The sequence below is a fragment of the Nannobrachium achirus genome, assembly GCF_963921795.1.
Source record: "Nannobrachium achirus genome assembly, chromosome: 13".
In the NCBI taxonomy this organism is placed as follows: Eukaryota; Metazoa; Chordata; class Actinopteri; order Myctophiformes; family Myctophidae; genus Nannobrachium; species Nannobrachium achirus.
In genome coordinates, this window is record NC_137833.1 from 48397173 (window position 1) to 48422878 (window position 25706).

Sequence of the window (25706 nt, forward strand, 5' to 3'; positions counted from 1 at the left end):
AGCATAAAATAATGATACGCAACAATGTGTACCCGTTCTAAAACATGTATGTCTTCTCCATGTCATGTCCCGTGGTGTTGTGTGTACTTCCAGGCCCATCTGTTGAACATTCCGAGCTGGAACTGGAGGGAGGGCGATGATGCTATCTGCCTGGCGGAGCTGAAGGCGGGCTTCATCGCCCAGAGCTGCCTGGCCCAGGGCCTGTCCACCATGCTGGCCAACCTCTTCTCCATGCGCTCCTTCATCGAGGTAATGTGCTGTGACCTCGGCTCAGCTCACGTCCTGCCTTTCAACGCAGCAGCAAAATGAATACTGGCACCATTATGTGTCTGTCAGTGGAGTGATTTATTAAGTTGTCGCAGCGTCTCCGCCGGCTATTCCTCACTTGCGGTCCCGGCCCGTCGGTAACTAAGTATATTTACTCGAGTGCCGTGTTTGAGGATCTGTACAGTTTAAGCATTTAGCGGAAATTGTGCAATTTACAATTTAGGCGTTTAGCAGACGCTCTTAATCCAGAGCAATTTACAGTAAGCAAGGACAACACAAGGATATCTATATCTGTACATTGATACTATACACGCTATAGGATGCCCAGGTCAACATTGACCTGGCATCTGTCTTCTAAACTAAATCTAAATTACATTTTTGCCTTTGCATAAGCTTGCAAGGTCATCTGGGCTACTTTACTTGAATTTCTTTGGGATAAGCTACTTTTATGACTTTTTAACCCAGTACATTTCAAAGACAAAATGTTGTACCTTTTGACTCCATTACATTTCTAGGAAGGGAAAAAGTACATTATGAAGTAACTGCGCAATCCCTATTTCTAAAATAGTGAAAAGAGCAGATATGCAGCTAAAAAAAACGAACGAAGATGACCTCGAAATGAAAATGTGCACGTCAAAACGAAACGCAAATAAAAGTGCAGGCCTATAATAACCTCGTCCAGCGCTTCTTGTCCATCCAATAGGTCTTTGCTGTCACATGGAATAGTTTTATCTGAGGGAATAAATTCTGTGGGGAAAAAAAAAGAACCCTAAAAAAGAACTAAAAGGAGAGGTGTGTGAGTGTTTTTCGGGGGAGGTTTGAATGCCACATCGTATTTCACTCTGGCATGTCATATGGAAGCTGTTCAGTGTTTCTGGTACTGAGCGCTGAAGAGGTGCTTGCTCTCTATCAAAGAACTGTTCTCATGACATAAAGATGATGGATAAGTTTATAATGGCCTGATGTGGTGCGATGGAACATCTGCTGGACACATTGGCGCTCTCTGCCCCCGGACACGGCACGGAGCAGCGATGGCCACCAGAGGGGGAACAAAGTACTCACATTTTCCCCCAAAAAATATCAATGCTGCAATGTAAAAGTCCAGTAATCAACATTTACTTGAGTAAAAGTAGGAAAGTATTGGCATCAAAATATACTTATAGTACCAAAAGTAAAAGCTCTCATGAAGGGGCACGGAGACGCAGTGGTTTGTGCTTCGCCTCACAGCTAGAAGGTCCTGGGTTCGATTGCCGCCGGGGGACGCTGGGGGCGTGTTCCCTCCTCTGCGTCATCAGCGCCCACACCCTAGGTGGGGTTGGCGATAGGGCCTTTCTGTGTGGAGTTTGCATGTTCTCCCCGTGTCTCCTAGGGTAGATACCCTCACAAAAACATGCAGTAATCCTGGTCTCTATACTGCCTCCCCCTGGCCAGCTGGGGCGCCTGATGGAGCGGAAAGGAACTGGTTGGAATAGCATGTTCTTTCCACGCTCTACGTCCAAACCGGGGAAATCCCCACTGTCAGGTGAAAAGAAGCAACTTGGACTCCTCATGCATAGAAGGAAGCATGAGGTCAGTCCGTTGTCTCCCAAGGCGTGGCAGAGGGAGAGCAGAGCCCAGGATTACATAGGCAATTGGCAGTGGGTGAAAATGGGTTACAAAATCGTGGGATAAAAATGTAAACAATGCTCTCATTAGGCAGAATGTCCTGTTTTGCAAATTATCTTATGTCTAAAATGTATAAAAAATCTTTTGAACATAGATAGATAACTTTATATATATACCTTTATCTATCTATAAATGCGACAAATCTCTGTCTGTCTGTCTGTTTGTTTGTAATCCGCGTATCTCGAGAACCGTTCGTCCCACCGGCTTCAGATTCGGCACGCGCGTTCCCCGCTGCGGCGCGGAGTGCAGTGCCGGGCCTCGGCCCGACTCGGCATGCGGTTTTCCCGAAGCGGCGCGAAACGTTCGGAATCTCCTTACGCGGAGCTGATTGTTGTTCCTGAGGAAATCGGCACAATCGCTGACTCATTGTGACGTCACTTCATAAAAGGCTCTGACATCACGTACGCCAGGAGTCAACAAAAAATCTCTGTGAACGTTCGGAATCTCCTTACGCGGAGCTGATTGTTGTTCCTGAGGAAATCGGCACAATCGCTGACTCATTGTGACGTCACTTCATAAAAGGCTCTGACATCACGTACGCCAGGAGTCAACAAAAAATCTCTGTGAATGTGTATGTATGTATGTGAATCTCGAGAACCGTTCTTCCCACCGGCACGCGCGTTCTCCAGATATGGGCATAAAATGAATCCCCGAATGCGGAGCTGATGTCTGACATCAGAGTTTTCCGCAACCGGTACTGTGTGTGCAGAGATCTCCATATATTGGGGTTTGCATTAAAGGGTGGGGACAAAGGCTAACAGAAGGCAAACAGATGGTCAAAACGGGTCCTATGACAACATGACAACAGGTATATTGGGGTTTGCATTAAAGGGTGGGGACAAAGGCTAACAGAAGGCAAACAGATGGTCAAAACGGGTCCTATGACAACAGGTATATTGGGGTTTGCATTAAAGGGTGGGGACAAAGGCTAACAGATGGTCAAAACGGGTCCTATGACAACAGGTATATTGGGGTTTGCATTAAAGGGTGGGGCAGGCATAAAATGGACGCAAATAGACAGATATCTCCATATATGAGCATATGGGCATTGTTGTTCCTGAGGAAATCGGCACAATCGCTGACTCATTGTGACGTCACTTCATAAAAGGCTCTGACATCACGTACGCCAGGAGTCAACAAAAAATCTCTGTGAATGTGTATGTATGTATGTGAATCTCGAGAACCGTTCTTCCCACCGGCACGCGCGTTCTCCAGATATGGGCATAAAATGAATCCCCGAATGCGGAGCTGATGTCTGACATCAGAGTTTTCCGCAACCGGTACTGTGTGTGCAGAGATCTCCATATATTGGGGTTTGCATTAAAGGGTGGGGACAAAGGCTAACAGAAGGCAAACAGATGGTCAAAACGGGTCCTATGACAACATGACAACAGGTATATTGGGGTTTGCATTAAAGGGTGGGGACAAAGGCTAACAGAAGGCAAACAGATGGTCAAAACGGGTCCTATGACAACAGGTATATTGGGGTTTGCATTAAAGGGTGGGGACAAAGGCTAACAGATGGTCAAAACGGGTCCTATGACAACAGGTATATTGGGGTTTGCATTAAAGGGTGGGGCAGGCATAAAATGGACGCAAATAGACAGATATCTCCATATATGGGCATATGGGCATAAAATGGACCCAGTATGACAACATGACAACAGGTATATTGGGGTTTGCATTAAAGGGTGGGGACAAAGGCTAACAGAAGGCAAACAGATGGTCAAAACGGGTCCTATGACAACAGGTATATTGGGGTTTGCATTAAAGGGTGGGGACAAAGGCTAACAGATGGTCAAAACGGGTCCTATGACAACAGGTATATTGGGGTTTGCATTAAAGGGTGGGGACAAAGGCTAACAGATGGTCAAAACGGGTCCTATGACAACAGGTATATTGGGGTTTGCATTAAAGGGTGGGGCAGGCATAAAATGGACACAAATAGACAGATATCTCCATATATGGGCATATGGGCATAAAATGGACCCAGAACTATATCTGCAGTGATCTCCATATATGGACATAAAATGGACGCCGACAGACAGACAGATACAGATATCTCCATATATGGGCATAAATGGACACAGGCAAACAGATGGTCAAAACAGGTCCTATGACAACAGGTATAATGGGGTTTGCATTAAAGGGCGGGGCATTCATTCTCTATTTACATCGTTCCCGAGTTGGCCAGGTCGCGGCCCAGCTTCTAGTTTTTAAAATGGCAGATCTACTAGCTCTCTAATTTCAAGAGAGAACACTCCTCTCATTGCATTGTCTGAAGGAAGCCGAACAAAAACATCATTGCTGTCGGGCAATCTCCTTTTTCTTCCCCATAACTTCATCATACTTCTGCGTCACACTAAAGTGTCAAAGAACTGCTACTTTTTCCATTTTAGAATTTGAATCCTGAAAAGTAACAGTTTCGGACATACAATATTATGTGCCTGTGTGCACAAGACATTAACGATGAAGGGCAACGTTGAAGATTGAAATAATAAACGCTCCTTGTGTAAGGATGTTAAAGACCCAGTGAAATGGCTATTTTGGGTATTTTATTTTGAAGTTTCAGTCTGAAAAGGAAGCCTGTGTGTTTCTGAACCAATCAGAAGGGACCAGCCCTTCAGGCGATGGGACGTAAAATCTGAGTCATGTGATGCTTAACACATGGGAAGCCAAGGTTTCTAACATTTCTAGCTGTTGCTGCTGCCGTCGTTCACTTACGCTTTAATTTTGAAGAGCCTCGGAAGCTTCGTGCGTGTGTACGTGAGTATCCACTGACGATTGAGGAGGATAATCCATTTGTTTACAAACGCTCGCGAAACTAAAATCCAAACCGGGGCCGACCATCGCGGTAAAGTGTCGCCGTGAAAACAGGCAGATCTCTGCTTCCCTGGCGTTCTTTGCATCTTATTCATAGATAAAGCCCTTTTTATGTTTCAGCATAGAATAGAAATCAATGCAGCCTAGACCATCCATTTTGTCTCTGCGAGCCACGTTATGACGTATGGACCAGGGTCTTTCACAGACAACACAACATGCGCGCAGCAGCACGCAGCACAGTTAACCCTTTGTCTCGTTCCTGAACGAGACAACGCCTTTTGGCACAGCGACCTCAAGTGGCCTTATCTCGTTACTGAACGAGTTTGGCCCCTTGGGTGTTAATGTTTTGTTTGTAGCTCATTAGCAAGGCAGAGAGACACAACCAGGCTGCCTCTTGTACAGAGTGTTTGTTACCAAGTTGCTTATTATTCTAACCTATTATGTTTACAGATACATATTTTATTGTGCTCATTAAGTTTACAATGAGTAATACATAGTTTGGAAGTCATCTTGAATGAGATTAGCTCTATAATTAAAAACAGCTTGTTTGGTTTGGAGGAATGCCAGCAATGGGAAACAAACAGGTGAATGTAATCAAAGGTTAATGTATACGCAAGAAGACCCGTCTATGTCATCATGCAGCACGTTTCTGTTCACAGGAAATAATTAAGAATTACCTATTTAGGGACATTTGATATAAAAATACACAAAAATTGTTTATTTTCAATTTTTTTGGCATCTAGTGTTAGGAATTGCCCATATGATTACCACCGATAAGCTCTAAAAGTGTGAAAAACGTATTTTTTATTTCACTGGGTCTTTAAAATCTTTTTTTTACAGTAATGTATCTTACCTCTGACATGACTGCTCTCTTGCTCTCTGTCAGATTGAAGAGGACACATGGCAGAAGTACTACTTGGAAGGCGTAGCTAATGAAATGTACACCGAGTATTTGTCCAGTGCCTTTGTGGGCCTCACCTTCCCCACTATTTGTGAGTAAGTATCACTTCCCCAAGCAGCAAGTAACAAAGAAACTCACAGTTCAGGGCTTTTTTATTTTTATTCAGTGTCATTCGGGGGGTCGGACAAAATAATGCTTCATAGGTACATTTTAGGGGGTTTCTCACGGCTAGTATTTATTTTATTTTTTTGTTTAAGAGTTGGACCTACTAGCTGAAATTGTCTTGATACTTTGTACAAATAATAAAGAAAAAACATTAAAAAAAAACATTATACAGTACAATGTTATGCTAGTTGACTAGTGTCTACACGGTCGACTTTATACCTTCCATGCTGCCTCTAATACATGTGTATGTCTCTGCAGGCTTTGCTACGTCAAGTTGAAACTGTTGCTTATCGCCATTGAATACAAGAATACAGAGAGAGAGAGCAGGTTTGTACATTGGCTCATGTGTGTGTCGTCTGTATCACCAGGTACAACATAACATCACAAACAGTGCATTGTCTTAAAAACGGACACATTCATTTAACTGCCAAAGCCCACCGTTGAGAATCAATTTAAACTTGGCATTTGAAGACTTATGGCCTATAATTGTCTCCGCCGATATCAACAAAGTACATGTCTCATTAAAAGTACATTGGAGACTAACTGGTAGTATCTATATCGTTCACTATATAGTTATTTATTTGGCGACACTAGGGGGAAAACGCCACAATGATTTATCAACAACTTCATTTATCAACTTGAATATTCATGTAAAGTGTTTCCTTATCTAGACTCGCCTTGTGTCCCTGTTCAGTTTTGTTTTATAACCATTAACTTAACAGAAGCCTCATTCCTACAGCATCACGATAACATCAAGCATCAAGCTATATCTCAGTAGCCTCAATTTGCCAAATCCCACCCACCCCACTACCCTCACAATGTGTCAAATGTTCTTTTTTTTTTTTTACTTTTTTTTTTAGTTCATTAATCTTCAGACATCATCATAAGCCCAAATCATACATTGCAGACGGTTACACCCCGCCATTCCGAAACACCGCCATTCCGAACATTGACTTCTAACCCTAACCCTACCCCTACCCCTAACCCTAACCCTAACCCTTACCCTAACCCTAACCCTAACTAACCCTAACCCTACCCCTAACCCTACCCCTAACCCTAACCCTAACCCTAACCCTAGTCAATGTTCGGAATGGCGGTGTTTCGGAATGGCGGTCTGACACCATTGCAGACCTAGTAGCCTACAAGCTCACAACGTGTCGCAGATGAAAAGTTGGGAGCTTGTAAGTCTACCCCCAATAACATAATATTGGCAAAATGGTTATTTGGATATACACCGCATATATAATTCTCAAATTGCATTCATAGTCACTGTCCTTTTAACATGATCACTGTAAAGTTTCAAGTGAAGTCAGCATAAGCAGCACAAATACTGTACGCTCGGTTCAGTGTAACGCTTCAGTACAGTGCAACACTGTACAAGGCCATACAACGTCTGTTTATACTCATGGAGATGATGATAATCTGTTGTTTTTATGCTTTCGCTGCAATCCTTCAGGGATTTTGTAGCTTGCATCAGGAAATTGTACACAGGATTCTTTTATATATTGTATTTATTTTGATACAGTATGACTATGTATGTTTGTTTGTTTCCCCTCTTGAAGATAATAGTGCCAGTATTCTGAGTGCCATTTGATTTAATCATCCCCTTGTCAGACAGTGATTTGATGGAGGAATTTTGTAAAAAAAAGTAATTTCAAGGATCCCGAAGATGGACATTAAACTAATTTGTATATCTTTACCCAGAGTCAACCACCACAAAAACAGTACTGCCGTACTGTAACTACTATAGCAGTCAGACAAAGTTAGAATAATATATTCTCCTTTTTTTCCCTTTTACGTCCATAACAACTGTTTGATTTGCGATATGTTTTTCCTTGTTGTTAACAGCCGAAGCCGAAAGCGGTATGCCCTCTCTCTACCATATCTTACTTCCAAAAGTTCCACCCAATCTCCATCACTTTAAAAGCCTCTTGCTTGATTTATACCTAGTTAGGTGCCGTGTCGCGTGCCCCAAAAAACTGCCGGGTCCACAAGCTCATAGCACGCAGCATCGATTCCACGTGTTGTTGTGAGCTCTGTAGATCGCTAGGCATGTAACGATTCACTCGACTCGCGATACATTTTGAATCACGATACTAGGTTCACAATACGATTTTTCAGCATTTCTTGAACACATCATTTTCCAGACGATTTTCTTTTTTTTAAATAATTGCAATATGACTGAAAACCTTTTTTTTTGTCTTGTCGCGATTGCACCCTGTGCTGTTTACATCGCGATATTTCTTTAATTAAAATCGTTACATGCCTATAGATCATTTACTTCCTGCGCTCGACACCGAGGCGCAACTGGGTATAAATCAGGCCTCTGACTTAGGGGGTTTCCCCCAAGGACTTATTTTTTTTTTCTCCGACCGCTACCTCCAATGGTTCTCTTTTTCTAATTCTTATTTTATTTGTTTCCTTTATTGTGTCCCTTGTGCCTAATGCACTAACTTCTTTGCAGGAAGAGAGAGAGAGGATAGTTTAAATTGGATATGTTTGTTGTCGTGCTGTTTTCTCTGTCTCTGTTGTTGTTGGTGTAAAAAGGCCAAACATTCACCCCCCTCCGCCATACTCTCTATATCTATATACCATATCTACCTCCTTTATTGAATGTCTCTGTCTGTTTTGTCCTGTACCAGTCCGTCTCTCACTTATTTCTCTCACGTTCACTTCTTTTTTTCAGTGTTCAGTTTGTTACCCTCCAACGTCAGCTTTGTCCAGCTTAATGACCTCACTGTCGATGTATTTTTATGCCACCGCCAGAGCGTATACTGTACTTCATGGTAGGGCTGGGCGACGGAACTTAAACTAGTTATCATCATTTATTTCAAACTTTTGCCTTGAGTAGTAGATCAGCTATTTGTGGTATATTTGTACGCCACCATTGCACAACAAATACAGGGCAGATAAACCTATTATCTCCGTACTCAAACTTGTTGTTTTATTGTAAATTAACACCCTGCTTGATCACTATTCCCACAAAAGTATTAAAAGTAGCAGATCAACAGCTTGTTTTGAGCTTTGCGTTTTTTTGTTTTTTTGTTTTTTGAATCCTGAATAGTAACCTTTTCTGACATAATGAGGATCACCTGGTTAATTGCTCAGCCCTACTGTGTTTTTTTTATAGTTTTCACAAAACTATTAGACATGATATAGCACACGTTTAACCAACCTAATAATTAATATTAAATTATACTAATAGTCGACTTTGATCCATTTTAGATACGATGGAAATATAAACCCACTGCTGCAGTTTGTTTTTGCCATGACATACCTAAACAAGCAGAACTGCACCCCTTCCTCCCTTTATTATGTATCGTGGCCGGCAAATTAAGAACGGCATGGGCACCTGTTTTACAGATAGCTTTCATGAGTGACAATGAATAATAAGCACAATATTTTGTTATAGGCTACATTTGCTGGACATTTCACTGCATCCTTGCATCGCATCACATCTTCTAAATGTGTGCGTGCGTGTGTGAGTGACTGTGCGCGTGCGTGCCCATACGTGCGTAACGATCAGCGTGTCTCCCGTCATTGCTTTGTGCGTCTCTTGAGTAGATGTTTTTTAAGTGAGGTCACTTCCTGTCAGTTTGGTGTTTTGGGGAAACAGTCGAACTGCACAGAAGTTACTGCTACCGTCTGCATCTACGTATCTGTATCTATATATATATATTATACACATCTATCTATCTATTCTATATGTCCCTCTCTACCTGTTCTGTTCTGCAGTGGTTGCCTCTCTGTTTGACCGGTGTCTATTCTCACACTGTCTGCTACAACTGCATGCAGGGGTGGACAACAGTACTCAAACCCCACCAGTACTTTGAGTCAAAGTATAAGATACTCCTGGTTCAAAATTAGCCAAGACAATTAGCCTGTAGCTATGCCCCTCCCCAAAAAAGCTTTTGTCCAATGCTAGCTTAGAATATGCCCCTCCCCCAAAAAGCTTTTGTCCAATGCTAGCTTAGAATATGCCCCTCCCAAAAAGCTTTTGTCCAATGCTAGCTTAGAATATGCCCCTCCCAAAAAGCTTTTGTCCAATGCTAGCTTAGAATATGCCCCTCCCCAAAAAGCTTTTGTCCAATGCTAGCTTAGAATATGCCCCTCCCAAAAAGCTTTTGTCCAATGCTAGCTTAGAATATGCCCCTCCCAAAAAGCTTTTGTTCAACGCTAGCTTAGAATATGCCCCTCCCAAAAAGCTTTTGTCCAATGCTAGCTTAGAATATGCCCCTCCCTAAAAGCTTTTGTCCAATGCTAGCTTAGAATATGCCCCTCCCAAAAAGCTTTTGTCCAATGCTAGCTTAGAATATGCCCCTCCCCAAAAAGCTTTTGTCCAATGCTAGCTTAGAATATGCCCCTCCCAAAAAGCTTTTGTCCAATGCTAGCTTAGAATATGCCCCTCCCAAAAAGCTTTTGTTCAACGCTAGCTTAGAATATGCCCCTCCCAAAAAGCTTTTGTCCAATGCTAGCTTAGAATATGCCCCTCCCTAAAAGCTTTTGTCCAATGCTAGCTTAGAATATGCCCCTCCCAAAAAGCTTTTGTCCAATGCTAGCTTAGAATATGCCCCTCCCAAAAAGCTTTTGTCCAATGCTAGCTTAGAATATGCCCCTCCCAAAGAGCTTTTGTCCAATGCTAGCTTAGAATAACTTCCTGCTTGCCAAGCCTTGGCAAGCAGGAAGTTATTCTAAGCTAGCATTGGACAAAAGTTTTTTGGGAGGGGCATAGCTACAGGCTAATTGCATATTTGCGACACATTGTAGATCTGCAAACAAACAACGTGGTCAAAGTGCAGTTGTGACTCATGTCCAGTTATCTACAGGGGGGTTTAAGTGGTTTCTGTTCACTGCTGACTGCCTGCGATTACACTTCTATATCACACCAGGTTCCTTTGATGCTTGCCTTGTTGCTCAAAATATGAGTTTTTTTTACGCTGCGTGTGTGTGTGAGCCTTTCTCTCCATGAGCTGCAACCTCATTGGAACAAATTGCTTTTGCTCTGGAATAAGATGCACCTGTGAAATCTCAGATTTGGGCAGCAATGTTTGTTTGTCGGTTTTCATTTATTTTATCTTCAAAAAAGACAAGAAAAGAAGAAGCATGCCAGGTGTTAATGCTTGTTTTCTACTCTGGGGGCCATTCAATCTGAATGAGACTTTAGTTTGCCATTGTATTTCTTGCAATATTATTATTAATAATAATAATTTAATTAACTAAGTATGTGCACAACTGAAATATTTTTTTATCATAGCCTGATAATGGATTCAATTGCTCCCTAACTGGTTCATTCTAACATTATTATTTTTTATTGAACTTTTTGAGCCCAGAGGAAAGATATGGTGTGTGTGTTCTTTTTGGTATAAAAATAATGTTTTTACAGATTACCTTTTTTGAACAAGTCGCGAGTGGTTAAGCTTGCTGGGGACCGCCTTGAATCCCTGGGGGTCCCCGGACCCCACTTTGAGAACCACTGCCCTACAAGAATTAGAATTAGTCTTTCATCTGGGCTCCAATAGGTTTAAGTGGTGTGACTCTAGGTTCAGTGTTTGGGGTTCCATTTCACTGTGTGTGCGTGTGCGTGCGCGTGCGCGCCTGCATAATGTGTGTTTATTGTCTAATCTTTGTCTCAGTCTAATTAATGGGGAATGATACAGCCAGTCCCTTTAATTAAAGTTCATTTATATGAATACATCTTCCACCCATTGTGATTGAGAGAGAATTGACTAAATCCAGAGATACGCATTCATACAGTATGTGAGGCTATGTATCGGTCAAAAGTCATTTTAGGCCATTTGATTATTTTCAATAGGAATGTTCAGCCTAATTTACAGTACTAGCTGGGAGATCTTTACTGGTATCAAGGGGAAAATTAATTGGAATATTGTCAGTACTGTAGGCACAAACGGGGTGAAGACACCAGACCATAATCTAGGGATGGGACGATATGAAAATTGATCATTGGTCACGACGATTGTGAGCAAAGAAATTGCGATTTACAATATTATCAAAATATCCCCAACATCCATCATCCTGTGGCGGAACATTGCCAAAAGATTGCAGATCTACAAGCTCACAACGCAACGCGGCGTGTTGTGAGCCTGTAGATCTGCTATTTTTTTAAGACGATAACCAAACCAAACCAAGGGCTGTTCATTCCCTTTAGTGAGGGAAAGTTAGCCGAATTCTTGACCAATCTGGGAAATAAATGTTTACCAATAGCTTTCTTCACAAATGTGTTCATAAACTGGTCTCTACTATCACCTCTGAATTTGTTCCAACCCAACTCCCTTGGGAAACTTTGTGGGAGCCAATCAAAGTTGGGGTCCCGTTGACTTTACTATACAGGGGGAAAACAGCATGTGAGGGGCCAAACTTTTTTTTTTTTTTTTTTTTTTATGATTCTGAATCCATTGCAAGCATGATTTGCACAAAAACATTCCTTGGGGTAAAAACGGATCACAAAACTATGGTTTAGTGATGAGTCATTACTTTTCAGTTTTGTGAGGGGCCTTTTTAGCCCAAGGAATGTTTTCCATGCAAAACAAATGCTTGCAATGGATTCAGAATCATGAAAAAAACGTTGGCCCCTATCATGCTACTTAAAGCAGATTTTTCGCCCCTGTGTAGTAAAGTCAATGGGACCCCAACTTTGATTTGACTCCCACAAAGTTTCCCAAGGGAGTTAGGTTGGAACAAATAGATAGTTAACACATTTATGAACACATTTGTGAAGAAAGCTATTGGTAAACATTTATTTCCCAGATTGGTCAAGAATTCGTCTATCTGTCCCTAAATATTTGCATTCCACTGTCAATACTAATTCAGCGAACGACACACTCTGCACTGCTAACGTCCATTAAGTGGCCGCCACATTTTGTTTGACTAGAACAGTGGTTCTCAAACTTTGAAATTCAAATATCTCCCCTTAACTTTGACAGTGTACTAATGGAACAAATTGCACCCGTTGGGGTCCATTTGGTTCCATTTTTATGCTGTCAATGTTACAGACTTGTAAGGGCCAATCTAGACCCCATAAAGCAGGGATGTCAAACTCAAATGCACAGGGGGCCAAAATTTAAAAAATGGTACAAGTCGAGGACTGGTTCAATGTTTATTTAAACGCAGGCTTGCGGTCACAGGCCCTCGATATGCGCCAATACACTAGCAGTGCATTGTGGGACTTGTAGTATTATGGTGGTGCGTGTGTAACAGAGTGACTCATTGCCTCAGCCTGATGGCATCAAAAGTATAATATCTCCCCCAGTCCATAGGGATATCCCTTTGGTCTGATGGGTAAGATGTTGGACTTTCATGCGGGAGACCCTTGGTTCGAATCCCAGGCATTGCATGTGCAATATACCAGTGGCCAGTGTGCCAGTTCTAATACTAATTAAATATCATCCCGCGGGCCGAAGATAATTCAATCACGGACCTGATTTGGCCCCCGGGCCTTGAGTTTGACATATGTGCCATAAAGGAACCTAGAGAGTCCCTGAAATCCACTTTGAGAACCACTGGACTAGAAGGTTGGATCTGAATGCTGAGAATGAAAGCTCTTCCATGGCCAACAATTTTAATTCTTTCTTCCTTCTGTAAAGAAAAGGATTAAAATTGACCGACTGTCATGTCCTTCTGCATTTTGTCCATCCGTGTGAGCCCAAAATCAGAGAGGAGCAGCTGTGTGTGTACTAGCGTACAGTTCCGTACAGTAGCCTCACTCGACGTGACACATAACACATGACACAATGCAATCAGACAACACGAGATGAGCCCTGTCTAGACCATGGTTACAGTTCATGTGTTTCATTTTTGTAGTCCTACACGTTGAGGACCAACACAAGCGTTCCAATTTGTCTGATTGACTTAGAACTAATGTTCAACGCCAATCAGAACACCTGTGTTGGTCCTCACAACAGGACTACAAATGAAACCCATAGTTCCGAATTTTTCATTCCTTTTTTTATTTCATTGTGGCTTAAAGTGTGGTTTTAATTCGTTTTTAAAGTTGGTTGGCTAGTTTTATTTTTATATGTTCTATTAGTTTTATTGTTGGTTTTAGTTTTAGCATTTTTGTATTATTATTATTATTATTTATTTTTTTGTAATATGGGGTAGGCAGCGGCAAAATCTATTTATCAGTGGACCGGATGGGCTGGCCAATCATTTCTATAAAATCGCCAGTGCCTGTGTGAATCAAAGCCAGTGCCAGGTCTGATTCTATAAAGCCCTTTTTCTTTTCCAGAAGAAGTGTGTGTGTGCGTGTGTGTGTGTACCATTCCTCTTGATTAGCACGTGGTGGTGTCTAGTCGTGTTGTTACGCTAGCCGTGCCTTGCTCCGAGGTTCATGGGCGCGGCCGTGTCTCATCTCTCTCGACTCCCACAGCATCCTCATCAACCCGGGAAACAACGTCAAGATGCAGGAGGGAACTCTGGGATTCTTTATCGCCAGTGACGCCAAAGAAGTAAAAAGGTAAAAAAAATGTATAAATAAATAAATAACACACCTAGTGTAAAGTGAGCAGTGCCTTTGACGAGTTCATAAATCCCTGTCCATTCATTTCAATGCTGCTCAACGGGAGAGTGTTTTTTTGCATGTCTTCAAGTCCGAGAGTATCAAAAAAAGCAACTGGGTTAAGCACCGTTGGTCCGACCAGTTTAACATTCATCAGGTTAGCATTCACCAGCATCAGCAGGTTAGCATTTCACCAGGTTAGCATTCACCAGCGTCGGCAGAGGTTAGCATTTCACCAGGTTAGCATTTCACCAGGTTAGCGTTCACCAGTGTCGGCAGAGGTTAGCATTCACCAGCGTTAGTTTTACTGAGGTTAGGGTTAAGGTTAGGTTTAGGTGTGTTTCCGTCCCCCCGACTTTCGGCACCTCCGCACATCCATTCACAAATTTCCGCCGCCTTAACCCAGTTGCTTTTTTGATACACTCGTACTGTCAGACTTGCAAAAAATACGCTCCCGCTGCTCAACAGCACCGCTGAGTGCCTGCAAGTGTTGTTACCACACTCATGCACATTGTACTTGTACACATACGTACCCATAAAAACACACTCAGTCGAATGTTGGAGCGGCTGGCACCACCTTCAATGTTTTCCAAGGAGAGAGAGCAGGGAATCCCACCACAACCTTATCATAGATTTCATAGATACAGTAGTTTCATAGGACCCCTCCCCCACCAGGGGTCCCGGACCCCCTGTTGAAGACCCCTGATCTCTATGCTGTCTCTCCTCCAGAGCATTTTTCTACTGCAAAGCTTGTCACGACGACATCACGGACCCCAAGCGGATCAAAAAGTGTGGATGCAAACGACGTGAGTACCTCCACGCTCCCATGCCTTCATACCCCCTCCTCCCCCAGATACCCCCTTCATACCCCCTCCCCCAGATACCCCCTCAAATCCCCCTCCTCTCTCTGTCTGTTTAATTTTACTTGAGGTTCTCTTAGGATGCTATTGTATACGTATATATTTGTGGTATAGAACATATAAAGGTGTAAATAATAACTCTATTACACTGTATACTTATTTTCTTTTTTAAGTAAGGGTCCCCGTTTAAAATGCCATATCCTCCATATTGTGGTACATCAACCATCAAAAGACCCCTTTCCACTGAAAGGTGGAACCAGAACTTTCCAGAACCTGAACCTATCTTTTTGGTTCTGGTTTTGTTTCCATTGCACACGGCCCGTTTTCAGACGAGGTTCCTGGAACCTTTTCTCGGTCCTGCTCCTGAGGTAGAACTAAACTTTAGTTCTGGGAACCTATGGGCGGAGCCAGCAGCGCTGCTGGACTTTTTTTAGGACCTTCCCGGTTAGTTCTGGTTATATGGAAACGTAAGCAGAACTTGCACTGCGTGAAAAACATTGAATACTGTAAGGTTTTCCTTCCAGTATTCAATGTTTTTCACGCAGTGTTGGTCCCGGAACGAAAACAGGTTCTGGAAAGTTCTGGTTCTAGTTCTGGGTTGGCCCTACAGTGGAAATGGGTCTGTTTTAGTTTCCCCCCCAGTGTTTCCCCACTTTCTGTATCTTGTTTCTTTTTTAGTTTTTGTGTCTATCTTTATGTTACCACCTTTTTATGTAAAAAGAGAAGGTTCTGCGCAGAATGAGACCATAAACGTGTACAAACTGTAGACACAATGTGAGTATGAGAAAGAGGAGACAAATAATGTCATAGATGGAAACCTGTACGGAAAAACTAACAGGGCAGTAAAATCAATAACCGACGAGTAATCAAATCAATCAATCGATGACAGCCAACATGAACTTATAGGGAGGCCCTAGCTTCACTGTCAACATTTAACATGAACTTGTGGGGAGGCCCTATAGCTTTACTATCAACTTTTAAGCTGATAAATGTACTATACTATGATCCAAATTGGATGAAATAGGCAACCCCACCTGAAAATATATCTTCTGTTCTTTAAAGGGGAAGACGACCCATTTTGAATATTGAACTGTCATTAATATACCTTAGTGGAGTTGTGTGGGGAAGAAAAAAAAATCCCCCCCTTCTGTGTTGCCTAGAACTGGAGGATTGATTTTGGGGTTTGTAAGTGTAAAAATGCTTTTAAGTGTTAATATCTCTATATAGTATTTTGTTCTCTTACTCTCATGGTGTCTCAGTGTCACGTGGTTAGACATTGTTTTATCCTGTTGTAGTATTTTATTTCAATTTTTTTCCCTCCATTACGGCAATGGAAGTTTGTCCTACTGTAATGTTCTCTTCTGTTTTCTTTTCTATTATTATTATTATTATTATATATGTTGTGTTTCTTTATGATCATTGACACACTTTTAATGTATTTCCTCCCCTTTGCTGCCGTTGGAAAACGCCACTTTATTTTAATCGCTCGCCGGTAGTGATGTATTGTGAGTAAAAAAAGAAAAAACACAAATAAGGGGTTCCTATTAACCCAGAGTGCAGTGTTTTTTGTTTCCTTTATTCCTCCTCCTCAGCCAGTAGTTTTAAACTGTATCTATGTTGCATGTTACCAGTGTAGCTTCTGCATCCCTCTCCCACTGCCTCTCATCTCAAACACTTTGTTCTCAGAACCAGAACAAAAACCCAAAACACAGCAGAATCCAACCAGCTTTGAGCCTTTTTTTTTCCCCTTACCACCATTGGCCCCGTCAGCTGATGTTCTGAGTTGTTGGATGTGACAAGAAACTAGAGTGTGGCGTCAACCACTTAAACCCGGAGTCCCGCAGGGCTCTATGCTAGCGTCCTTTCTGTTTGCTGCTATTGTGGAGAGAGCTTTTGCTGAAAATAGCAGCTCGACAGGCTCACGGCGCGACACGTTTGCGGTCGCATTGTGAGCTTGCCGATCCCCATACAATCCTCACAATACGGACGCTGGGGTTTAAGTGGTTAATCAGATGAAACCAACCCCAACAGACTTCCTTAACAGTTTGGTCATTAACAGTGGTGGACTGTAACTAATTAAAAAGTAAGTACATTTACTTGAGTAGTTGTCCTCAAGTGCCTCTTTTGTGCATCTGTACTTGAGTGTTTGCATTTGTGGATACTTATCACTTTCACTCCACTACATTTCAACGACAAAATGTTGTACTTTTTGACTCCGCAACATTAACTTACCATTAGGAATTAACCACTTAATTTCAAATGGGGGAAAAAAGCAGATCTACAAGCTCACAAGATCTGCTATTTTCACTGCTATTTATATTTTAAAGTTTCTGGAAAATCTTTGAATTTTTTTGAAAACATAATTTAAAAGCCTGTACTTTTTTAACTGAAGTACAAATTGACCTAGGAACGTTCACTTGTAGTTGAGTAATATTTGGCCAGGAGTAATAGATCTGTACTTTGGCTCAAGTACAGGCTACATTACCGTGTCCAGCACTGGTCATTGAACCAATCTGATACCTTTGGTATTGAAAAATGCAGTCTGTCTTATGTCATTTAGCGCTTTGTCAATCAAACCCACCCCGTCCTGATGTCACACTCCTGGCAAAGTAAGAAGAGCAACTTGTGGTTGAAAATCTGAAAAGTCAAACTCAAGATATTGATATTTTTTGCTATTACATTACTCATACATTTATGGGGATCCAAGACGAGAAAGAAAAAGACCAGAACCTCTTGAGATGTAGATTGATCTGCTCCGTGTCAGGGGAAGGTTTTGCACGCTGCTGGATTTTCAGAGAGCGGAAAGTGTTCTTGTGGGAAGCTCTCAAAAATGCTCTTGTTTTAATGAGCTAGATCGCCAAAACAGAATCAAAACAATCTGGTCCCGTCCCCGTCCCCCCGTCCCCCCCAAAAATACACACACACACACACACACACACACACACACACACACACACACACACACACACACGCGCACACACACACACACACACACACACACACACACACACACACACACACACACACACACAGACACACATCCTACCCTTTCACTGTGATCTCTCTCCGCTCCCCTCCTTAAAACACTGGGTCCTCGGTCAGTTGCAGTTTAGGTTCCAGAGATCATCAGTGCCTTTCAGAATTGAAATGTCATCACCCCCAGCCCCGTGCATTTCAATTCTAGACAGTTGTTGGGCCCTATTTTCTTTTACTTTTCTTTTCTTTTTTTGAACCACAAAAAAAGAAAAGGTCCTTGCACAATATTAGCTGCCATAGCATTACATTGCCACTAGATGGCGGTACCATGCCAGAGTAGTGTCCGTAGATACTGATAATCATGTCCTCTTGTCGCCTATTCAGCAAGAATGCAATGACACAAGTGTGTGAATGTGTCTCTGTGAACTGTGTTTCCAACAAAACAATATGATTCTACATGATTCAGATATTTTTATTTTTATTTTTGTCTATTTTTGTATTTGTTCATCGTGTGTGTTTGAGGTTTGGTAAGGAATGCGCGTCTATACACAAACCCCGTCTTTCAGAGGAAAGCAGCCTTTGTGTTGCGCATTCTTTTACCACCATGTGTTGTGATATAAAGGTACCAGCTCCGACTCATTCTCGTGACAGGTGGTTTTTGTGTTCCAGTTCGATACGGTACGGGGGAACATAGATTCCTTGCGCTCCTGCTGAATAGGTTTGATTGTAATTCTGGGAGGACCCACTGGAGCGGTGCTCTGTTTGGGACATGCTTCTAATTCAACATGGTGCCCTGATTCTGACTTCTGTTTCACTATGTATGCTGTAGTAGTACCCTGGTAGAGTGCAGTCGTACTTGGCAACCGAGTTTAGATTTTGTGTTTTCGTTCAATTCCAGTTTAGTTTGGATTCGTTTTTAAGTTTTTATTTTGTGAAGAGGCTTTTAGTTTTTAGTTTTTTACTAGTATGGGTTAGTCAGAGACGAAATTCAAAATGCAGAGGGAAAAAAAGCGCACATAGATCGGCTATTTTCAGTATTTCTAAAGACACATTTTGGACACTGACAAACACTAAAGCTAAGGATATTTTCTCTATGACTTTAGTTTTACTTGTTTTGCAAACAGTTTCAGTTATCATTACATGTATCTTTTTTACGTAAAGCCAAATCTTTATTTTCATTTCAGTTCGTTTCTTTCAACTCTAGTATTGTTATTTAAGTTCTAGTTAGTTGAACTATACTAACCCTGACCTATAGGCAGGCAGTTAATCAGAGCAGCAGTCATGTTGAATCCTCCTTGAAGAATGTCCCGAAATGGACACTCGTGAGCTCATGAATCAAACACATCGTGTGTCTTGTTGTGTTGTCCATCCCCTCTCCCCTCCCATAAACGCATCAATAGCCCACATAATGACATACTGTGTTATCCAAACGTCCAGTCCCCAAACATTGGTTTAATGGATTTCAGCATGAAATGATAGCCTTGCTGCTGCCTCCCTCCCGAAAGGTTCATGTATGTTTTGTCAACAGTTATGCGACCTCCCCTAGTTGCAAAGACCAATGCATGCTTATTAAATGCTATTAATAAGGCAGTTATGCATGCATAAGGAAACAACAGTCCCTGATGCCTCCGCTTACTCTGCGCTCCCCGTTCTCTCCTCGGCCAGAAAAGGAAATGTAACTTAAAGGAGTACTTCACGCCCAAAGATTACGAATCTTTTTATCAATTACACACTCAGGGGTTAAAGTTCTCAGTCCTGGGGACTGATTTTAGTCTTGGGGATTTCATAGGGGCTATTTCTGAGATCAGTGCAGATCCGTAAAACAATAAAAATCGAACCTCTGTTCGAAGTGGAGCTGTGTGTGTGTGTGTGTGTGTGTGTGTGTGTGTGTGTGTGTGTGTGTGTGTGTGTGTGTGTGTGTGTGTGTGTGTGTGTGTGTGTGTGTGTGTGTGTGTTGTGTGTGTGTGTGTGTGTGTGTGTGTGTGTGTGTGTGTGTATTGCAGTTGATGCTCAGGGCAGGCTAGACTCAACAGCACCTCTCTGGTCACCCAGGGTTACTACATACAGGCTACATACAGACCCACAGACCGACCCACCCACCCACAAACCCACATACCCACCCACATACCTACACACACGGCCACGTATAGGGAGCTTGTGTTCCACACAGCTCCAAAAAATAATGGGGCGGTGTAGAGATGGCCGCAGCGTGAATGACAAAGTTGTCAAGTGATCTCCAAACTAAAAAGCAGTTATAATTTCAAGATATGAGTATTTGAATTGGCCAGACTAGCAATAGAATACAACAGAACTTCAGAAGATACTTCTATAATGGATTGGCACACACACGTTCAGTGAAGGCAGTTCAGAACTTCTATAAAATGAAGTAAGGATTTTCACACATCATTCAGTGAAGGCAGTTCAGGGCTTCAGGGAAACACCCCAAATATTGGCGTGCGCTGCATGCGCTAAAATCACATATTGGGACATGGTCTGAAAAAAAAAAAAAAAATCTGTCTTGGGATTTTTTTTAATTTATTTTTGCTTTAACCCCTGCACACATGAAGCCCTGCACAAGGCTGCACATGAAGCCCGGCCTGCACATGAAGCCTTGAATCCATGGAGATTTTTACTTGCGCCAAGAGAGTGTTTGAGTACACTCTCTTTCCCGCGGAAGCGTGGCAAACCTGCCCTTCGCCTCCTTGGTTGTACCTGCCATCTTTATCTTGGCGACCTCAAAGACATTTTTGATTTCCTGTTCTATAGAATCTTGTCATGTAGTCAACATACTGTACAGGTTGGGTTGGTGGTGACGTCACCGAGAACCGCTGCTCCCTGGGTGAACTGCTCCTTTAACAAGTCTGACAGTAAAAGATAATGATACTGTCTTAAAAGGGAGGGGGAGGGAAAGGGTGTTTTGTGAGAGTGCCAGCCAGACAGAGTTGGTCTGGTGGTGTCATTTTGCACCCTGGCACTATAAGAGAACGGGGACCAGGGACTGTTTCTGCCCCGTGTAAAAGCCAGCTAGCCTTTCACACCCTGCACCACACACGCACGCACACACACGCACACACACACACACACACACACACACACACACACACACACACACACACACACACACACACACACACACAATCAAAGAGTGGCCGAATGTCTACTTAGACACCATCACAGACTAATACTGTCACTTGAGTAAAGTCCTTTTTGCCACCGTCTGCGTGCCAGCCTGTTAAAGGGACGGCTGGATCAAAGTATCACCTACTGTGAAGCCAGACACAATACGCAGACCCTTTTGTTTGGGAAAAAATAAGCCAAATAGATGCATATCAGGCTTAGACACTTGTTTTTCTCCTCAAAACAACTGCCACTAACGGGTATAATTTGAGTACTTTGACACACATAATAATGACTACAGGTAAATCTCAGAAAATTAGAATATTTTGTAAATATTCTTGAAACTTTCATATATTTCTTGAAACTTTCATATATTTCTTGAAACTTTCATAATATTCTAGATACATTGCACACTCAGTGACTTATTTCACACCTTTTTTTTTTCTTAAAATTCTGAATTGTTATGGCATACAGCTCATGAATATCAAAAGTCCATATTTCAAAATATTACAATATTACATGAAACCACTCAAAACAAGGATTTATATTTGAGAAATGTCAACCTTCTGAAGTCAGAGTTGCTTGAAGTCCAGTGGGAAGCTTCCCAAAGTCAGTTATGATTTGGGGTTCTATGGCATCGGCAATGCTTTTTTTACACAATTTCTAATTTTCTAGATTGATCTGTATATTCTTAACACTTGGACGTTTATGCACCCCACGCCCCCCACCACACACATACGTACACACACATGCACGCACGCATGCATTCATACTACACTATGCATGCACTGCACGTGAAAATGCAGTTTATCCTTTCGGGCAGTGGTTCTCAAAGTGGATTCCAGGGACTCTTCTGTAGGGGTCTAAATTGACCGATACAAGTCGGCAGTGTACAAATGGAACCAAATGAACCCGTTAGGGTTCATTAAGGTTCCATTTGTACACTGCCAGAGTTAAGGGGAGACCTTGAAATGTGACAGTTTGAGAAACACTGCTTTGGGGAACGGGAGGGGAAAAAAAAACTGCCGTTCAGTTCTAGCAGCATGTTCCCGACGGAGAGCCTCTCTAGCCTGTAGAATAGTGTGATCCAATGGACAGGCCCAGGTGCATGATGGGGGATGTACAGGTACGTGGATCACACTCACCTTTTTGCCCAAAAAAGGGGGAACGTTGTAAGAATGTTACAGAATGTTTATGAAAAGCCTTTTGTTATGAGATTTGCTGCTGAAGACGTTTTGCCTCTGTCATGCCTCTATTCCCTGAATGCCTCCCCCACTGTACCCCCTCCCTCCCTCCCTCCCCCCACCCGTCTATCCTCCCCCCACACACTGTCATATTTCTGCCTTTTGACTTTGTTATGCCATAAACCAGTGGTTCTCAAATGTTGAAATTTAAACGTCTCCCCTTAACTCTGACAGTGTACGGGTCCATTTGGTTCCATTTGTTACACTGTCAGAGTTACAGACTTGCATGGGTCAATTTAGACCCCAATAAGGAACCTGGAATCCGCTTTGAGAACCACTGCCATGAACAACCTTTGTCGCACACAGTCTGACCTCTTGAGACCGTGTCAGGAGTACTCTGACGTACCTGTTTACGCAAGACACGACAAGCAAGATCACCTTGAACCATTGAAAATACAGTATTTTTATTAGGTCGGCGATTTACATAGACTGTAATTAAATTGCGGCTCAACGGAAGCTTTGCCAATAAGCAGAGCCTCAAGCCTCCTTGAAGGAGGGCTCCAGATGGACCCTTTAGTCTCTTAAGGGCCTTTTCCACTGGCCAAGAACCGGTTCTGGTTCTTTCTCCCACCTATGGGATGAACCAGAGGTGAGCTTTTCCACCAAGAACCGGGGTTGGTTCCGAACCGTAAAAGTTGGTTTCCGAACGGGAACCACAAAAATCCTTGGTTCCTGGATCTGGTGGAAACGCAAGCCGGTTCGCAAGAACGAACCAAGGTTCCAAGAAAGTTGAACCGGCACTGGTTCTGAAACCGGTTCTTTGCCGGTGGAAAAGGCCCTTTTCCACCGGCAAAGAACCGGTTCCGGTTCAACTTTCTTCGGAACCTTGGTTCGTTCTTGCGAACCGGGTTGCGTTTCCACCAGATTGAACCAGAGCCAAGGATTTGGCAAAAACCAAGGATTTTGTGGTTCCGGTTCCGAACCGACTTTTACAGTTTGGAACCAACTCCGGTTCTCGGTGGAAAAGCACACCTCTGGTTCATCCCATAGGCGGGAGAATGAACCGGAACCGGTTCTTTGCCGTTGGAAAAGGCCCATTAGAGTTATGTGGGGATCGTTGAAAAAAAAGGACATTTAAAGAACCACTGTTGTACTGGTCTCTTGATGGTCAGATGTGTGTGTGTGCGCGGGATGCCAAGTCAGCCCTGATTCATCCCTGACCCTTTGCTGGATGGTTTACTGTATAGGAGCCTTTCTGACCGAGCCTCGAGCGCCTTCACCCACTCAGCGTATATAGCGCCCCTTTGGTTCCATTGTTTTCATACTCTCAGAGTTACAGACCCCCTCAAGGAAGCCTGAGGGACCCTGGACCCCACTTTGAGAGTAGTATCATATCGTCACTGTCGGGCAGAAACCTTGTATCTCCAAGTTTCAAATGTGTACGTTTTTTCGCAAAGTAAAACCCTACTTCATCATACAAGGCACAAAAGTAGTGACAACAGCAGATCTAAAGTAGTGACAACAGCAGATCTACAAGCACACAACGCCTCGCGGTTGCGAGGCGTTGTGTGCTTGTAGATCTGCTGTTTTCACTTGTTTAAATCATTTTTAAAATGCTAAATACAAAACAAATGGTTTTGGACATACAAGGTTTCCACCCCATTCTACACCAAAATCTCTTCACAGGAAGAATCCGATCTGTAATCACTCTCTCTCTCTCTCTCTGATCTTTAATGCTTCGCGTTGGCAGCGTGTAGAACTGATATTTTGCAGATCTGCTACCTTGTGTTTTGTGCCAGGGACCCCCAACACAAGATTGGTGTCGTTATCCCACTCTTTTCAAATTATTTTCAAGATTATTTCGAAAAATAGCACATCCACGCCAGCTCGCGCCATGTCACGCTGTGAGCATCTATGACAGTGCTTTTCAAATAGTCCAACGATAACTAATTTAGCTGGGGAGCCCCCGGAACCCCCTCAAGGACCCCGTGGGGTCCCTGGCCGCATGGAGCAGGGTACAGCCGCTATCAGAAAGGTCCCGTAAAGTAAAACAATCCAGCCCAGGGTATACCGAATCGGGACGATCTTGTGACCTCCTCTTCTTGCACTTTTGATGAATGAAGTTACCCTCCCCCCTCCCAAATATCACCCCCTTCCCCCTTGGATGACAATTTCTCCTTTTTACCATTATAACCTGCTGCTTTTCCTCCTTTCCTCTCATCCCCCTAAAAAAAACATGACTGTAGCCAGGATGTCCGTCTACAAACGAATGAAACTGGCATGTTGTTTTGATTGCGGCCGTTCAGAGCGAGACTGCTCGTGCATGTCAGGCAGTGTACATAGTAACATGGACACCCTTCAGAGGGCCTACCCCCTTTCGTCTGTCTCGGTTCATGATTGCGCGACCACCTTACGTGCCTGTAAGTGCCGACCGCCCCCCCAACGCCATGCTGTTACGTGTCCGTGTGTGTGTATCTGTGCTGTCTGTCTGTCGTTGCTCTCCCAAGGTTATCATAGTTTTTGGTTGTCGTTTTTCGTTGCTGTCCTCACGCAGAAACTTCTTGTATTATTGTGGGCTCGCCTGAAAGTCGAGAACACTGTGTTATCTTCATTATTTATTTACCAAGTTTCGCCGCAGACAGTACAAAGGCAGGGCCCTTAGCCAATGAGGTGCAACTGGCGGAAAAAACATCTGGGAGTGGTGGTAGCTGGAGTATTGGTTGAGCTTCACATGACAGTTAGCACGCTGCAGAATATAGTCACGTTGGCAAACATAAGAAATGAAGGAAAAACAACAATTTATTTGAATAATTAGTTATTTTTTTTTAATTATTTCTTTACGAGCGAGCCCACACTGTTTCGTAGGAACAGTACTTCTAGCTATTATTATTATTTTATTAACTCATTCACTGCAAATAATATTTAACCAAATTAGCCCTCAATTCAGTTTTTTCAAGTCATCGCAAAAATATGTGTCTCCCGTACAATTGACCCGCCGATTGATCACGCAAATGGATGCGCTTTCTGTGTTTCTGCACGACTCGTTTGAGCCTTGCAATCCTACAGCCCATTGAAATATCCACTCTTTTGACCGAGAGCGAGCTAGAACACGGAAGCAGAGATTTTGGGCATTCTGTGAAAAACATAAACGGGAAGCGGGCGTAGATGACATCATTTCTTGTGTTGTGCTTCCGCAACACAACAATCTGTCAAAACCTTTCAACGGCTTATAA

At 42.8% G+C, this 25706-nt stretch overlaps 1 protein-coding gene across 1 annotated transcript in view; it reads left to right on the forward strand.

Moving 5' to 3' along the window:
* The window catches only part of LOC308296468 (calcium-activated potassium channel subunit alpha-1a), a gene marked incomplete at both ends in the record, with an annotated part of 305715 nt that overhangs the window by 206146 nt on the left and 73863 nt on the right, over positions 1 to 25706 (forward strand). The window contains 6 exons of the mRNA XM_080739756.1: positions 94 to 249; positions 5642 to 5751; positions 6080 to 6148; positions 14208 to 14294; positions 15066 to 15142; positions 24720 to 24893. Of these exons, the coding sequence (XP_080595882.1) occupies positions 94 to 249; positions 5642 to 5751; positions 6080 to 6148; positions 14208 to 14294; positions 15066 to 15142; positions 24720 to 24893 (673 nt within the window). The remainder of the gene's footprint in view (positions 1 to 93; positions 250 to 5641; positions 5752 to 6079; positions 6149 to 14207; positions 14295 to 15065; positions 15143 to 24719; positions 24894 to 25706) is intronic.